General features: G+C 35.8%; 3 protein-coding genes across 10 annotated transcripts in view; 1 reads left to right on the plus strand and 2 right to left on the minus strand.

The window, feature by feature from the left end:
• The window catches only part of LOC142335473 (uncharacterized), a 51,000-nt gene extending 34,735 nt beyond the window's left edge, over positions 1-16,265 (plus strand). For 5 of the 7 annotated variants that reach the window (XM_075383987.1, XM_075383989.1, XM_075383991.1 and 2 more), the window contains one exon: positions 14,217-16,265. In XM_075383987.1, the coding sequence (XP_075240102.1) occupies positions 14,625-16,169 (1,545 nt within the window). In that variant the 5' untranslated portion in view covers positions 14,217-14,624 and the 3' untranslated portion in view covers positions 16,170-16,265. Of the gene's footprint in view, positions 1-14,156 lie in introns of all 7 variants that reach the window. The other 2 variants (XM_075383992.1, XM_075383990.1) reach the window with 2 other exon arrangements.
• LOC142334721 (peroxisomal biogenesis factor 3-like) overlaps positions 1-17,957 on the minus strand; it is a 308,737-nt gene that overhangs the window by 130,804 nt on the left and 159,976 nt on the right. The gene's annotated exons all lie outside the window — the stretch shown is intronic.
• LOC142334718 (uncharacterized) overlaps positions 1-17,957 on the minus strand; it is a 279,385-nt gene that overhangs the window by 101,446 nt on the left and 159,982 nt on the right. The window lies entirely within an intron of this gene.

The raw sequence follows: 17,957 nt of genomic DNA on the forward strand, positions 1-17,957 counted from the left end.
ATTTTGACTTTTTACCATTTAAAAACTTTTTTTACTCTATGTTGAATAAAATAAAATTTTTTGTAACTACTTAAGTAGTGAAAATTTGCACTTTTACTGAATTCCTACATATGAAAATTGACTTTTTACCATTTAAAAGCCTTTTTTTACTATATGGTGAATAAAATAAAAGTTTTTTGTAACTACATAACTGGTGAGAATTTTGCACTTTTACGGAACTCCTACATATGAAAATTGACTTTTTACCATTTAAAAACTTTGTTTTTACAATATGGAGAATAAAATAAAAGTTTTTTGTAACTATTTAAGTAGTGAGAATTTTGCACTTTTACAGAATTCCTACATATGAATTTTGACTTTTTACCATTTAAAAACTTTTTTTACTCTATGTTGAATACAATAAAAGTTTTTTGTAACTACTTAAGAAGTGAAAATTTTGCACTTTTTTGAATTCCTACATATGAAAAATTTTTACCATTTAGAAACCTTTTTTTACCCTATGGTTAGTAGAATAAAAGTTTTTTTTAACTACTTAAGAAGTGAAAATTTTGCACTTTTACAGAATTCCTACATATGAAAATTGACTTTTCACCATTTAAAAACTTTTTTTACTATATGGTTAGTAAAATAAAACTTTTTGGTAACTAGTTAAGTAGTGAGATTTTTTGCACTTTTACAGAATTCCTATATATGAAAATTGACTTTTTACCGTTTCAAAACCGTTTAAAGAGAGCTTTGCTTACTGTGTTTTTATGTTATAATATGTGAGATTGTTTTCTTTCAACGTTTACTAGCTAACAATTCGACGGAATACTTTTTTGATTCTTCCTTGTCTTGCCCGTTTTATTCTCTCAACAAAAAGAGATATTTTGATGTTCAATTAAAATTACAATTGCAACTTAATTTTTTTTACACAATTACACCCAAAAAATATTATTAAAGCACACTTGTTATTTATTTACAGATTCATAGAAACGGTGACAGTTTCAAAAAGTTTCAGTTCGCAGAGTTTAGTTCAGTCCTCAAAAATATCTATAAGTGGTGTTCGATTGGCACGTTTTTTCTGTGGAGCGTTGCATACTTTGGGAGTCTCTGAAGTCAAGGGTGTTGTGTTGGTTGAGGTTCTGTACGTTTCGAGAGATACTGTAGCATTCTCTGCACTCTGGGTTGGTGTCACAAAAGTTGTCTCTGAAAGAAAAGAACTATCGAAATTTGGTTCGAACTGCTCGGTTGACCCCATATTCCAAGACATTTTGTCCGTGATTGAAACGATGGCTTCTTTTCGTTTTGTATCTGTTGTTTCCGGCGTAACAATGGGTCTCGGGTCGTTTGTTGCCGGTGATCCAATTGGTGAAGTAGCTGGTGAGGTTGGCGAAGGTTGAATTCCCCAAAGTTGAGCCAGTTCTTCAATTGCCTGGAAGTGGTCGAGTTGATTCTCAAAAATAGGCACACAGTCACAACCGTGTTGGTACAAAAGTCTCTTTGTGTCTGGAGAAAGTGTGTCAATGTCATAGGGGAAAAGTAGGGGCATTTTTCGAGGAACGCTGTATCCTCCAGCTGTTAGCACAGTTTTTGTGCCATTGTCTTCTGTAGATACGTATTTGTCTGGTAGTGTTGCAACAAAGTTCACGAACATTTTTGGTATGATGCAATGTTCAACTGATCTCCAACAGCCTTTTTCGCTATTTTTCTTTTGCTGTATAAAAACAAAGTAGCTTTCGTATTGAGTGTGACAATACTGCGCTCCCAAGAATCTTCAGACTCGCAAAGAATGTGGTAAGACATTATTGGTAAAGCGTTTTTACGATTTCTTTTCTTGAAATTGGAGCAGAACTGAACAACTATAGCCTTGAGTGTAAAACGAATAATTAAAATCCGGCAAATACCAACATCAGCAACACTTGTGCGTAAAATTTTTTGAATTCTTAACACACTCATGTCAAGGGTTGTAACTGCAATTGTGAATGTTTATTCTACATGAACTTGTCTGTGTTATAGTTTTATGTATTGGTAACTAGTTGCAAAGTGTATAAAATTGTCCTATCTACACAGACTCAAACGCAATAGTATTCAGTTTTATTAAACCTTTATAATGTATACAATAACAAGAACTTTACAACCAGCTTTGTTTAGCATAGACTGTGTTATATCAAACGCCTAAAGGCTGCTATCAAACGCTTGCTGTGTAATTTTGAGTTCTTTTTTATCTATGGACACACCCAGAGGTCACATTTGTTTAACATTAAATTGCACTATGTCTTGCTCTATATTGAGTATTTTTATCCAAATATTAACTTTATTACCTATGCAATAAAACAGTTTAATTGAGGGTCACGAGTTTTGTCTTACATTTTGACGAAACTGCTTAGTTTTATAATCTAGATTTGCATTCAAATTCAAATCAGAAGCTAACATGTTAACCAAGAGCGCTCTTATCAGTAGCAAGCCATTCAAGTGTTGTTTGTGTTTTGTGAGTTAAAGATACTTGCAAATAAAATCATTTCCGAAAATTCTTTCAAAACAGGTAGTTTGATACAGTTTAAGTACAAAATTCTTGAAAATGCCATTTACTGCTGATAAGGACGCAGAGTTTGGAGACGCGTATTTTGATATCTCTAGAACAGAGAAAAGATTGATACGTGCAAAAGTGAAGTCTTATCAAAATACGGGTACCTATGTATTTCTCAAGCTGTTTAAAAAAGTTGACAAAGAATATGAACTTCAACAACGAATTACTCTAACTTTAGGTCAGTTTGAGCTTTTGTCAAAAAGGTCAGCAAAAATACGGTCTGCTGCTGTAGGTAAAGCTACTGAAAATGATCAAGCTAACAAAGCTCCAGCAGCAAAATACGTAAAACTAAAAAAGACGACGAGCAAGACAATTCAGACTAATTATAATATATTGGAAAATTGTGGAAGCAATGTATGAGCGTTCTCCGGGTTTCTTCAAACAGTTTCAGAAAAAACTTAAATATTTAATATCGGAAGAAAAACCTAATTTTTCCTCTCTCAAGAACTTTGCCTTTTGCATGCATTTTGAGAGTGTCCACTGTGATTATAACCCTACTAATCATTACCATGTTCTTATCGACGTGTCGGAGTTCTCAGCAGACTTTCTCAAACAGACAAAACCGTGTTCAGTTCCGTGTCTTTTTACAACTTTCAAGTATCTGTTCTCGTCTTCGGATACACTGGAGGCAAAGGGAGAAGTTTTTCAAAAACTCTTGCTGGCAGTGGAGTATAACAAAAGCAATTTCAACGGATTCTCAAAAGCAGACACTATTGCTTCCATACAAAAGCGTTTGCCAATGTTCACGAAAAATGTCACAAACAAATTTCAACCACCTGACTGCTTACAACAAAACTTTGCTGGACACAAAAGTTTAGAAGTAAATGCATCGAAGCAGAAAAATCAACCAATTCAAACTGATCAACTAACAACTGAAAATCTGAAAAGATTTCAATCGATTCTCTGTGGACCGCATGTTGGTGCTTTCTGTGAAATAATGGACATTTTTATTAGTGGATATGGAAAGTTAGAAATTGATTCTGATGTTCTGTGTGTTCGTTTCCTTTATGAAGAAAAAATTAAATTTTGAAAAAAAATTTATTTTCAAAATGGGTTAGTAAGGTTAGAACATCATAGAACATCATTTTTACAAGTTTTTGTCCACTGAAAAGCAACATATATGAGCAACATAAATACAAAATAAGCCACACAAAATTGAGTTTTGTTTCTGTATAGGTTGGTTTCTCAGTAATTCAAATTCGGTATTAACATTAAAGTTTGAGGCGATTCTGCTCTGCAAGTGTTTGTATGTTGATAGAGTTTGGCCTAAGGGATCTGCAAAAATAAATTTTTGATTTTTTCGGCAGAGAAATATCCAATGGGTTCCAACTGATGCCAACGTTGAAATTTTGACTATAATGAAGCTTTTGTCGGTAAAGTTGGTTGGAAAAGTATCAGCAGCATAAACTCCACGAAATTTGTATTTTAGTTCCAAACATCTCTGAATTAGAGGGTTTAAATTGTATTCAACCATTAGTTAAAATATGATTCTTTGAAATTTTCCGCTTCGAATCAATATAGATGGTACTTGCTTTTTCACCAATAATGAATATTTCTACATTATGAGCTAAGGCAGCAGAAAACTTTAGCTCAATTGATACAGAACAATTTGTAAGTTCAGGGTGAATGAAATCATGAGACGCCTGCTGAGTACTTGTCAGATCAAAAACAATAAAAAATTGATTTGGGTATTCTTCTAGACTAATTCCATGTCCATTGTCGATATAGACTAGATCTGACATAGTGTTAAAGTAAACACGTTTTGAATCATCAGTTGAAATAGGACTATCAGCAACGGGGAGACCTTTACGGTAAATGCAAATTTGTTCCAAATTGAATTTTCTATAGTGAAATGGGTTAAGCAGCTTGCTTCCGAGGAAAGCTTCGTTCGTGTTTAAGCAAATGGCGAGTCTTCGAATGGGTTCTCTACCAAAAACATCTTCCTGCTTTCAGCTCTGCAAACCGGCTGAAGCCAGAAAAGTTTTGGTAATCGTTTCTAGGTATGGATAGGATGCTGGACTGGACAGAAGGGTCTTTTCTATTGCTGACACAACATCATCGTTCAGAGTCATTTTCTTCTGTAATTTTTATTTTTATTTAGAAGTTAGCTTCTGTAATTTTTATTTTGTAGGATTTTGCAGCGTCATCTGAAATTAAAGAAAAATCGTCAATTGATCGCCGAAAATAGATTCGGAGTGTTACACCACTGAGAAGATGTCGATCACAGGTAAAGAAGTCAACCGCCACCTTTCCGTAAAATGTACACTCAGCAGATCCTCTGACTAGAGCTTTTCGTCTGGTGATTTCGGATGCTGCAATCCCTCCTGGGTTTGCTTCATAAGAATAGCCTTGACATGCCAACCAGGTGCTTTTGGCATCTTTATTGTGAGAAAACTCGGTTTCGATGAAACTTTTGTGGGCATAGTTACCATTGGCACTTGAAATTTTCAAACCATTAGCAGATACTGTACAATCAGAAAAAAGTGAATGTAAGACATTGTAGCAAAAGTATGGCGCGTTTGTTTTAGTCACATCTGCAGCAACAGTGTTGTCATATTTCAAATCGGCGTCAGAAGACTGCACAATCTTGCACTTGATTTCAAGAAAAATTTTTTGGAGATCAATGAAGATGTTGCGGTCTCCTGCAACTTCAAACTCTAGCATTGGTCCATTAGAGCTGTAAACCGGTCCCAATTTCTGACAAAAACTTCCATCAAATGTAACAAGGAGAGTTGGTTTCTTGAATAAATCCAACGAACTGTGCGTTGTTTCGGCTTATAACAAATTACCGACATCTTTTACCTTGGCGAAGAAGTCCGACCGACTTCTTTTGGGTACTCTTTTTCGTGAAATGGTGGTTTTGTGTTTGGTTGTTTTCTTTGGTCCAGTGCATAAGCGTTTAAACTTCCCTCTCATTCTTCACTTTTGTCTCATTCGGAGGGCTAACAATCCACCTGTTTGTTTTTTCACTGTGTTTGATATGGTGTTCCTTAGAGCTTGCTTCGGTGATTTCTTTTTACCGATAACATCCATCAACTCAGGGACGCTTTGTAGCAACAGTTCTTTTCCGATGCGTTTAGCTGCTGGCAAAACAAACTTCCTAGCAAATGGCAGTGCAACACGTCCAATACCGATAGCTAGTGCTCCAAAACCACCACCCCTTTGTCTATAGTGACCGGAAAAGTGAGGCAATGATGATGATGCCTGGATTGCGTAGTAGGAATCCATTTAATCACCAAATTTTTTAAATTGTAATGTTAAAATAACTTTACCAATCCCCGAAAAGAAAACTAACGGTCCCGTTTCAGTTCGTAGCTCAATTGATATTGATTGAATGGTGTTCGAAACTAGTTTTTTGTAGTCTAAATTTGTGAAAACAATCCAGTGCGTGGGCTCTAACTCACAAACGCTACCGTTCTTTAAACGCTGTTTTGAATCAATGACTAGTAACAATGATGCTTTTGCATCACTCACATACTGATACTCAATAATGTTTGCGTAAATAAAAATGAAATGCTTTCCAGCGCAAAGGTCTGCCGGAAAATCACCATAATAGGCTTTCATATCATCATTTTTCATTAATCGGTTCGCTGTTGCAGGAATCATTTTGTATCCAATATGTACTCCGTAACCATCTGGAATACCTTTAAAGTCATTTATACTAGGTATTTCTTCACTTGGAAAAGTAATTCCCTCGTATTTACCAAAAATGATTTCATATTTCCCACTGCTTTTGATTTCTCGAAAAGAGAAGTTAGGCAGTCCGACTGTTCTCTTGATAGTTGGTAAAAGTTGAGCAACTTTATCATAAGTGCCAGCCATAAACGCTAATTTTTCTCCGTTGTAGGGTCGTGAAATGACGTTGGATCCAGTTGCTTGGTTTTGTGATTCCTCATATCCCCTGAGACTGAACGCAACCAAATCTCCATTAACTAAGTGTTCAATTTTTGTTGGAAAAATTGTTTCACTCAGAGCCGCTCTCCAGTCTCCTGTGAGATTAATTTCATCCTTAAAAAAAATTCGAAAATTTGCTAAAGTGTTTTCCTGGAAAATATCCATCGAAGCAGATGATATAACGTGTACTGTGAACTCATCCTCAAAACGGTTACTACTCATTTTAATTTGGAGATTCTTGTACTAGTTGTAATTCTGGCTGGTAAAACTCGCCATGGATAATTTCTTTATTCGAATCAATAAGAGAATATGTGGGTGGATTAAACGTAGGAATACGGGCAATTTCAAAAACTTCGTCAGTGAAAGATTGCTTGTAGCCTTTTCGTAAATTCTCATCCTTTTTAACAATTCGAACAAAGTCACCAACGTAAAGTTTTGGTTTTTGACTGCGACGTGTCTCCACAGTTAATGATACAAGTCTTGGTACATTCTTTTTGGTAACTTTGTTAGGAACAAGTTTTTTGATACGATTAACACGGGAGTTGATAGTTTTTACGAATTGATCCAAATTGTTAATATAAGAATATATCCATTTTTCCTCCAAATATCGGTAAATAATATTTTTAAGTGACCTGATGTTTCTTTCTTTAAACGCAGACTTCTTTTCACTGAAAGTACTATACAAATGATCTCCTCTTTTGTTGCAGAGTGTTTTGAAAGCTCCCAAAAAATCAGTACCATCATCAACCCAAATTTTTTGTGGTTGCTTGTGTTTGATTGGGTTTTGGAAGGCCTTTGCGGTTTCTTTTGCATACTTTGTTTTAAACGGTTCAACACGTAGATACCTCGAGAGGCAGTCAACTGCTACGAGCAAATATTTAACATTACGATTGTATTTTGCAAGTTTATCAACTTGAGCTAAATCTAAAGACCAGATTTCATTCAGATCGTTGACGATTACTTTTAATCGCGGAAAGTTCAACCGCTGTGAACGATATTTTGTGAAGGATGGTTTTGTTTCCAAATTAATTTTGACTTTTGTCATTGGTAGTTTGCTCAAATCTGGCAATCGCTTTGAACCTCCGAATGATGCTGGACCTTTGGAATAGAGTCTATCCAGTAGTTTCACATCTTTAATAGTTAGACCAATTTTTTCCTTTCGTCTCCTGCTCTGTCTTTTTGTTTATTCGATTTTTTGGTTCTGCAGGTTTTGATACGGAGGCTTTGCTTTGACATGCACTGCTCTGTTCGCATCTCTGTTGTTTTTCTGATTCTCCTTGACTTTGTTCGGTTTTCTCTTCTTTCTCTTCATCACTGTAAACTTCTTTGAGAACTTTTTTAGCATGAGTGTTGGATACTAAGTGTGGGGGTATCTTGAGTTCGTGCAAAAAATTTGTGTACACGGCTAGGTCAATTTTCTTTGCCGGCTCTTGCAAGTTCTACAAAAAAGTTGACACTTTAACTCTCATAGGTTTGTCCTCAATATGAAGGAAGCCACTCGGGTCTTCAATGGAAACTGTTCCTGAACTAAATATCTTGTTTAGGATGATTTCAGCTCTTTGGATTTTGTTTTCTTCCATTAATTCTATTTCTGTCATTATAGAGTCAAAGTCTGATTGTCTTTTTTTCAATACGGGCTCAATTTCGCCATCATCACTAAAGAAAGACTGTACACATTCATTCCATCGTCCAATTCACTTTTTAAATCAAACTATTTGCTCTTCTTCTTTTGCTCTTGTTCACGATATTAGTTTTACTAGTTTCCTGTTCAGTCGCCTCATTGCTTTCAAAATCTATTGGGTGGTTTCGTTGGAGGAGTGACAATTTAGCAGCTTTCTGTTTATAAATAGGATTATCCAAAATTTCTGTCCTAGTCGGTTGTTTTGACACAAACATTTTTTTCGGTATCAAGACAAACTCTTCCACATGCATTACTACTTCCTCGAGTAAAAGTAACAAAAGAGACTTATGCTTCGAAGCAGATATAAATTTTATACCAATAGCTGACGCTTTTTCCTCAAACTTGTCTCTTTGGAAAAAAAAATTCGGAATGATGTTTCGTAGTTTTCAAGTAAACCTTTATCTGTGGGCACGTTTCCATTTATAACGTTGAGGAAGCATTCACAGAGAAATTCTATAAATTTATTTGATGATTTTTTGATGAATTTTTTAGCATATTTTCCGACATCTCGTGCATTCGCCTCAACATACATATCTCTTTCTCTCTCATTTGTGAGGTGGGTAATTAAAGCTTTGGAAGATGGTAGATAGAAAATTGTTGGCCCCGGTGGTACAATATTTGAGCAATAACGTTGTGAGTCGGTTGTTTTTGGGTCTAAATCAATCAAAAAGTGTCCGAATGGTTGTTTTGTTGCATGATCATAGCTGTCTTTTAAAAAGTTTATGTTATTGAGTTGTTTTCCAATATAACTTATCTGCTGTGTACCTCTGTGAGATTTGAACGAAATGATGTGTGCTGTGTTGACATCAATTTTTCGAGAGCATTTACTCTGTGGAAACAAATAATGCTTAACATAGATAACACTGATTTTTTTGTGGTGTCCAGCTGTTGCAAGTTTTGAAAACTCCTTGTCATTGAAAATTTCCTCGCAAGAATCGTCAAAGACGAGCAAACAGTATTCCAACTCTGAAATGAATTCAAATCCCAAAAATTTGGTAAAATAAATGTTCAAGTTACGCTCCATTGTTTGAAATTTGGTTGATCATGTTGATAGAAATAGTATATTGACTTGAAATTAGAGAAAAACGTATTCTTAAGAAGCATTTGAAAAATAATTTCGGTCTTTCGACAACCTGAAGGACCACAGACTGCCATGAAAAGACGATCACTTGTTGAGATTATTTTATTCATAACTTAGGATTTGGAAGTGGGTATCCAACTGTGCACGATAGCAATGAAAACCAAAATGTTGATTCTTCACAGTCGAGTAAGAAAAAAACTAATTTGTCAGTGAAACTACAATAAGAAAAACTATTATCGAAACTTGTGTAAAACAAACTACCTCAGAGCGCGGTAATCTAGAGTTGCAAAACCTCCATGACCGTCTCTCTTGGTTTTGATCATCAAAAACCAAATAAGTGATTACTGCTCCTCCACTACCAGCGCAATCTAATTGATCTTCTGATTGACTCATTTTGAAAGCAAAGGATTTTCAAAAATGATTTTAATTCAAAATTGTGTAATTTGTTAGTTTATTATTTAGTTAGTTCATTAACCAAAATAATTTCGTATGTGATAAATTCAGAGTTTTTGTCTTCCTTCTTATAAGTTACTTTATAGCTCGCTTGGAATCCGCAGTCATTGCCATATTAGACAATTGACTCCACTTTCCCTTCTCTGGCTACCTCTTTGATTTCATCGGGGAGACTCTCATCTGGTACTGGTACTGGCACTGGATACTTGGGCGTAGGTAAAGGGGTTAGTTTCAGTTTTTTCATTTTCTCTTGTAAAGACATGATACATTTGAAAGTACTCCAGCAGTGAAAGATATTTCTTTAGTGTTTCAATTTCAGCAGTATTACAAAGTATTTGCTGCTTCCTCAGTACAGTTTGTCCACGAGAATCAATTTTTTCTTCTTTCAGAGAAGTCACTGTCAACTGGCTATTACTCGCAATGCAAACGCATACTGTCAAATTTGGAGATAAGTTCATTTGAAGAACTGAAGGAGTTGCTTTCTCCACACGACAACTCATTAGTTGGTAGTGTTATCCAATAAAAGTACACCTGTGCCTTTCTTTTTGCGCAATGCTTTTTCTTTTGTTTGAATGGTAGTATAGATGAATGAAAGGAACAAGTCAAGTGCTCTACTGGAGTGAAGATTTCTTCAATTTTTGGACATAGCGATGTTTCTAATTTTGTGACGTCTTTTTGAAGGAGTTTTTGCAGTGTCTCCGTCTTCTCCTTTCCCTTTGCGTAGAATTTAGCAGTAGGAAAACGGATCTTGATTGCAATAAATATTTGTGATAGAAACCAGTAAGGTTAGCTGCCACTGTCCTACGAAATACCATGCAAATGCTTCGTTACTCACTGATGCGATTTCCTCTCACTCGAGGACAGCGAGTTGAAGGAAATTGGAAGAAGAAAAAGAACCGTGTCTGAGTAGTTGTTTGAACAAACAGATAATTCGTTTATAATGAATCCACTCTTTTTGTGTCGAAAACCTTCAAAATCTATAACAACAATATCCGGACTCAACATTCCAGCAAACTGAATAAGTTCGGTTTAAAAGTTTTCACGAACATGCAGAAGAATAAACCTGTCAGGTGACCAACGTAAGCGTTTGTCATTGGCCAAGGCAAAATGTAAGAGTATCCTGGACCCTTTTGGCTATACTCTGCAATGAATCCAGAGGCATCATGAAGAATTGCATGTAAGCGAAGAACTTTAAATGCTTTCAAATAACTGTCCAATGAAGAGTTATCTATTCCAATAATACCACCAAAAGGCCTCAAATTTAGTGCAATTTCGAGGTTAACATCAGGGTCCAAGTGTAAGCAGGTTGCCAAAAAGTAAAGAAATCTTTCATTATGCTCTGCGTAGTCTGTTTTTATTAATTTATAGATTTCATGAATGGTTTTTAAATCTACCGTCGCGATAGTTGGTGTCATGCTGTTTTTGTGCAAGCATTATATACAAATGAAAATTAGATGACTTTTGCAGGGTATGATAATTACTTTTATTGTTTAAGTCTACATGACAGCTCCTTTTTCCGCAAGGATTTTAAAGTTCTCCCAGGTTGGCTTCCTTAAACTTATTTTTTCTTATTTATAATCCAAGTGTCCCCCTCCCCTTCACAAGGTTCATAGAAAAAACAAAGACAAAATCTAAGTGTCCCCCCCTTGTCGTTTGACCGGGAAGACACTTGTGTCCCCCCTGTAGTGTTCACGGAAAGACACTTGTGTCCCCCCCCCTGTAGTTTGCCCAGGAAGACACTTGTGCCCCCCCCCCGTAGTGTTCACGGGAAGACACTTGTGTCCCCCCGTAGTGTTTACGGGAAGACACTTATGTCCCCCCCCCCGTAGTTTGCCCAGAAAGACACATCACTACTGATATGGATTTGAGGACTAATATTATAACTAACATGATATCGCAATTTTTGGGCATAAGTTTTAATAGGACTGGCCCATATTGGCCCTCAAAAGGAATACGGCCAATCTTATTGAGTCATTGAGTCAAACCACTTGCAACTGATCATCCCCCCCCATATTACCGCACCCCACGCCACCCTTAATTAACCCCAAGAGATAATCTCTCTTCTCATAAATCGAAGTAAATTAAATTTGGATGACAAGTTTTACTGTATTGAAAAATTTAATACCTTTTCGAAAAACTTAATTTTTTAGGTTACTTATAGCATTATTTGCGATAATTCAATCAAACCCGTTCGAAATACATCGCATTTTGATTTTAAGATTATTTTCTGATTTGCGCTTTTTGCACTTTTTTCATTATGTTCACTTCTTACAACTTTAATGGAAAATGCTTTTACGACCAGAATTTTAGGGTAAAGAAAATCTCCAGGACCTTTTATGAGGGTTTTGTTCACGCGTAAAATGAACCGGCATCATTGCTTTGATTATGGTTTTGAAGGGAGGAGGAGCGTTTAATGTTATAGACTATTTCTTTTCATATTCAGTTGTTTATCGTCGCGGGGATAAAAATTATCAGTGCTTCCTTGGTTAGATTAGATATTTCTGCTTTGTTGTTAGTTATAACTTTTGCGGTCTTCTTAAATAGGGGAACAGCTTTTCGGGGACAGGACAGTAAATCGAAAGGACTGTACGCCGAAAACAATACGATTTTTTTATTTATTTTGGAACAATAAATAGAAAGTAAAGAGAAAGCGTCATCTCTATTTTTATTGAAATTACTTAAACCGCAATCAACAGTTTTTGATTATGAAGTAGTGCGATTGATCATACCTCGTTGGCAATTATTGTCATGCCATGCGATGCCATGCATAGCCATGTCTTAGCGCATCGTGCAACTTGAAATGAATTTATCACAATGTCTGTTTCCATTTATTGTCCCAACTTTCTTCTTTAAATTTACTGTCTTTCGATCAAATGCCCTCGTAGCGCATATTTTTCTCTGAGCAATAATAGACGTCCAAAATTGTTGTGTTTGCAATTTTAACAAGTTTTTGTCTGGTGCTTAAATTATAAAAGTTGTACCAACGAGTGTTCGCTTTAATTCAAATTGCATTTGCTACTTGACTTTGAAAAAAAACGGTTATTGCCAAATAAAAATAACATATTCTTCCTGCTTCAAATTCGATGTTTGTGAACGTAATGTGATGTTATGCAAAATTTAAAACATGGAATGTGATCGAATGAAACTTAGAGTAAAAAAATTACAATATTTTACAGCTACGCTTTACGGGTTCCGACTTCTTTCCACCCCAATTCATGCCCCCCCCCCCACCCCCTGTTTTATAAAAATCATATCTTTCGTTCCTAAATCATTTTGTCTCAAACCCTTTTCACTAAGACCTTACGTATCTCTAATATTAAGTGTTAATCTTAGAGCCATTAACACTCAAAGCCTTCTTATCCCGTACATTGAATATTAATTGTACCAATTCTATAAAAAAAACTAAAATTGGGGTGAAATGATAGGCACGAAATAAAGGTCATAGTTATAACAGCCTTTCTGAAGCTGAAAGTTTATCCTATCCCTCAGCGAGAAGTAATCTCATCTCTAACTTATGCAGATTTTTTTACCTTCAAAAATCTTGAGGAGATTATTTTTTGGCCTTTTTAAGACTACCTTTTAAGTCAGAATGACCGAAAACAGAATTTGGGGTAAAAGCTATGGATGTATTTTTCCCCCTGTACGTATGGCCGTCTATTTCATGTGCAAAGGTTGCATGAGAAATAAAGAGGTAACTGTAATTGAATAATAAAGCAATTTGAAACTAAATCCTAGAAATGTCCAAAAGATTTCAACAACCAACTATGGGGGGAGTGAACACATTAGAAGGCATTATAGGATTAGATAATATCCCCCTCATTACCATATCTGCATGTAATAATGAAGTTGTATATTAATATTGCGGTGTAGGAAAAATGGTGAATTGAATATTGTGTTGAGAATTGATAGAAATTTGAGCCTAAACTTGGGAAAACTAGAAGGAAGTGCTTCCTTTATTAGGTCAGGAAAATTTACTAATCACCCCACAACTGAGGGAGAGATACAAATTTATGGAAAAATGGATTGAAATTTACCACTAACACCGTTATTTCACAAGTATTATACCTCTTACATTAGCATTTAATCATTTATACTCTGCTGCTATTATAGGCCTCAAAAGCGCCTACCTATAATTCTAGCAGTATTTTATTATTAAAATTGTAGTTATTATTCCACAAAAAATAAAGCAATTTTCTTAATGCGTTCCTGGAACAAGCAGCAATCAAAATTTCATTGCGTAGTTGCAAAAAAACAACTACGGGGGTGGAGTAAACAATAATTGTTTACATTTTGCTGCACTTGTTTTTGAAGTGGAACACTTCGGATTGGTTCTGAATGAGCGAAAAGTCACTTAAACTTACACGAGAATAGAGGGAATTTTTTCATACCGGGATAATTTCCCCCGTATACGAGGGGAATACGCATCACAAGGGTGTGAATTTCATCCCTCAAGCTTTGCTCCCATTCATGAAATGAAGAGACTTCAAAAAGCGTGATAAGAGTGCATATATATGTAGACTAGAGATCTTACTTGACAGATAATGAGATTTGAGACGTCTGTTTTCCCAATTCCCGTTCAGTGCTGTTATCATTAACACGAATTTACCCCCAATAGATAGTATATAATTTCATTCTAAACGACATTACCAGCGCTATTATTAGCCACCATTTTTTTAAACTGTGCAATGCGTGAAAAATGTTATATACAGACTTCATACAACTTACAAAATGTTCAAAACTCGTTAGTTTCGTTATTTGTCAATTTTCCCAGTTCCTGATAATTACAACAGCGTGTTCATTGTTTCAAATGACATTTTCTGAATAGAAACAGCCTACATTGAAATATCCTTTTGTTTATCTGTCAGCGAGAACCTATATTCATCAAACTTATTAAAATTTACTAACAATTTTTGCCATACACTTTTTTCATTATACTATCTCTTAACATGGCTTCTGTTAACGCATCCCTGGAAATTTTGGACACTTTAGAAGCTGAGGAAAACAAAACTGGTCATGGTTTAAGCACCTTTGATAAGCAGTTATTTTCGGTTATTTCTTACATACTTTTATTTATGGGCTTTGCAGCTTTTCTCGCCAACTTGGCAATCTTCTTGTTGCTTATTCGAAAGACGAACAAACTAGCGAGCGAAATGTTAGTTCTAACCAACCTCGTTATCGATGCTTTGTATGCGTTGAATCTCGCATGGACTGGGTTGTTCAACGTAACTGATATTTTTGTTGACAAACTAGTTAGTAGACAATTTCAATGCGTAATTCGAAGAGTACCATATACCTTTTTAATCCTAGCCTCCTTATTACTTCTGATTGTTATGACTTTGAATCGCTATGTCGCGGTCAAAATGCCGTTTCGCTACAAAGTCATATTCAAGACCTCCAACGTTATCAAGTATCTACTCATAGTTGCTTTATCAAGTACTGTTTTTGCTTCGTTCGATTTGGTGTTGTGTATTTTTGACCCGCATGAAATCAAAGATTATTCACACATTTTCACTCTTATATGGGTGTACATGAAGTTTCTCTTAATTGGGATTGTTGTTATTTTGATGTTTGTGATGTACAAATCGATATCCAAACAATTTGGCGATAATAATTTCTGGTTACCAATTCTGCTACCGTTTAAAGCTCTGCTAACTTGCGGTTGTCAAAAGCTAGTCCATCGATCGTCCACAAGCCAGTTCGAATTGACTTCAATGAATCAACCACTCGCCAATAAAAACAGCGCAAATGGTGCTAGTAAGTTGCCCACTGAAAACAATTTACAAGTTGCCCAGCCTCAAATCAAAATTTCTCTAACTAGAAGTAACTCGAACCCAGTTGAATCCGTTTCAGAATCGCGAAAAACTACTACCTGTGCTAATTCCGGAAATTTTAGCAAGCAAATATCCCTGCTAGACGTTACGAAAGTCAACGTGAAAACAAGCAGGTCTGTTGAACACATATCCGATCAAAAATTCATAAAAAAGGAACCCTCCTCGTCGTCAACCTTTTCAAAGTTCTCCAAAAATGTGCGACGTCTTAGTTCATTGTTGCCGAAAAGACTATCCGAATCAATCTATGGCGGGGGCGCGAGTTCTAAAACCCCGGCCGAGTTGAGAAGAGAACGCAAAAAGCATCACCTAACAACAACATTCTTTTTCATAAGTGTTCTGTTTATTATAGTTTCGGCTCCAAGTTCACTCTCACAGGTAATGAGTCATTTATTCCCAACAACAATAACGGAAACTTTTTCTTACCGACTGTACTTCGTAACCGAAACGTTGTACGGCCTAAACTTTCTGCTCAACCCATACTTGTATTCGTTTAATAACTCATACATCAAAAGAAAGATACGAGAGCTGATTTCGGCTGTAAGAAGCTGTTTCGGGGCTGACTTGACCAAGGTGGAATCGAGTGACCAGAAAAACAATGGAATCATTCTCAACAATCAATCACCCTCGCCAGAGAACCATGAAGAAGATTACGATGTCTGAATATCTGAAAACGACCTGGTGACTATATTAAATTGTGCTGTTGAGGTAAAATTCTGCATGGAATAACTGCTTCCTCAGCCCCCCCCCCCTCCGGGACCCGCCAGCTAAGTTTTTGTTTTCAAAACCGTGTGTGAACAACTTAATGTATGTTTCCGCTCTGATCATTATTTTTGTATAGTCTAATAAAAAGGTAAGTCCATCAGTTTAAATTTAAACATCCCGTTATGAAAGTAAGCAAAATATAAATACTAGTCATGTATGGTCGAAATCTGCTGGGGGGGGGGGGGGGGTTAAGGAGGAGGACAGTTCCTACTATCTCATTATTCTAGTTTCCGGTCATATCACCAGCAATTTTTGCCAAGATAACCCAAAACGCATCTCAAAGACAAAATTTGTGCTCTGACATACAACACAAAACCAGTCATACAACAGAGGATTCATAAAAAATTGGGTGCTAAAATGCTATAAACTTATCAAAAAATAGTTTGGAATTTATTTGATGAACATTGCCTAGTATAGTTTATACGGCCTTCGAGAAGTTATGAAACCACGCGGTGAAGCTAAGTAGTTAAATAACTTCGAGAGAGCAACAAAAACGGTGTGATATTGTTTTTAGTCAACTCTCGATAAGAACAATTGCCTGACTTACAACACGATCGTACACGTTTTAAAATGCCGAAAGTCGCAGTGCCAGAAGTTAAAATGCCAAAAGACGCTATAGACATTGCCAGAAATTGACTTTCATTGACTTTCGTCATTTCAAAACGTGCAAGCTGCGTGTTTTAAGCAAGGTTACGTGGCTCTGCAGAAGTCACTTTACCTATGGCTTCAAAGCAGTCAAATAAGTAGTCTAATTATGAAAGAGTTTCATATATGGCACAGTTCGAAATCCTTTCAGTTCTGGTTGTGCGATAGCATGTCCTTCCCTCGATAAGTTTGAGTCTTCTGTTATCCCAACGAGAGTTGATGAAAAGAGGTCTCTCCCATTATAGCCCCCGATGAAATTTTGGGGGCCCCCACTATGTTATATTTACGGTAAGGGAGGGGCATACGTTATATGACCACTAAGCAAGGGGACGGGCTATAATGGGAAAGGCCCGACTGAACAAATAATTCAATTTCAATGGTTGCGTTATCATGCAATTGTAAAAATTCGTAAAATTTGCAAAATTTACATGTAGCAGAATTACTATCTGTTTCTATGTAAAAAATATAAAATCTCTCAATTTACCAACCCGAATGACAATTTGATTTAAATTGCGCTACTTTCCTATAATTTTATTGGAGAATTAGCATGCTTTGAATTAAAATTTTCAAGTATAATAATATATTTTTTAAATTTTATCAGGTCGAGGTTCTTGTAAAAATCGAATTTTTAATGTCGGATAGCATAATTGTAAAAAAAGTCCGAAATAATACTTATAAATGCCGGAGGTAATAAAATTTTGTATTGTTTCAGCAAGGATTGTTTCCTTCAGTCGAATTATCCCATACATATGTACCAAAAATTCTTTACGAAGTCCAACAATTTTTAACCATTGATTTCCATTTCAATTTTAAAATCTAACTAGGAGGCTCGGTAATGTGCGATTGCACTTAACATTCCGACCTCGCTCATCCACAATTTGGGCATAATTGTCTACCAAATGAGGAACAGGTAGAAAAAACCAAAAATTCAAGTATTTTTCAAAAAAAATTCTGTATGAACGAAAAGAGAGCCTACAAAGCAAATAACTCAGTGGAGTAAAACATGGTGCATTAGATTGATGAGATATGTCAATATTAAGA

Source organism: Convolutriloba macropyga, chromosome 2 (genome assembly GCF_964194025.1).
Source record: "Convolutriloba macropyga chromosome 2, txConMacr16.3, whole genome shotgun sequence".
In the NCBI taxonomy this organism is placed as follows: domain Eukaryota; kingdom Metazoa; phylum Xenacoelomorpha; order Acoela; family Convolutidae; genus Convolutriloba; species Convolutriloba macropyga.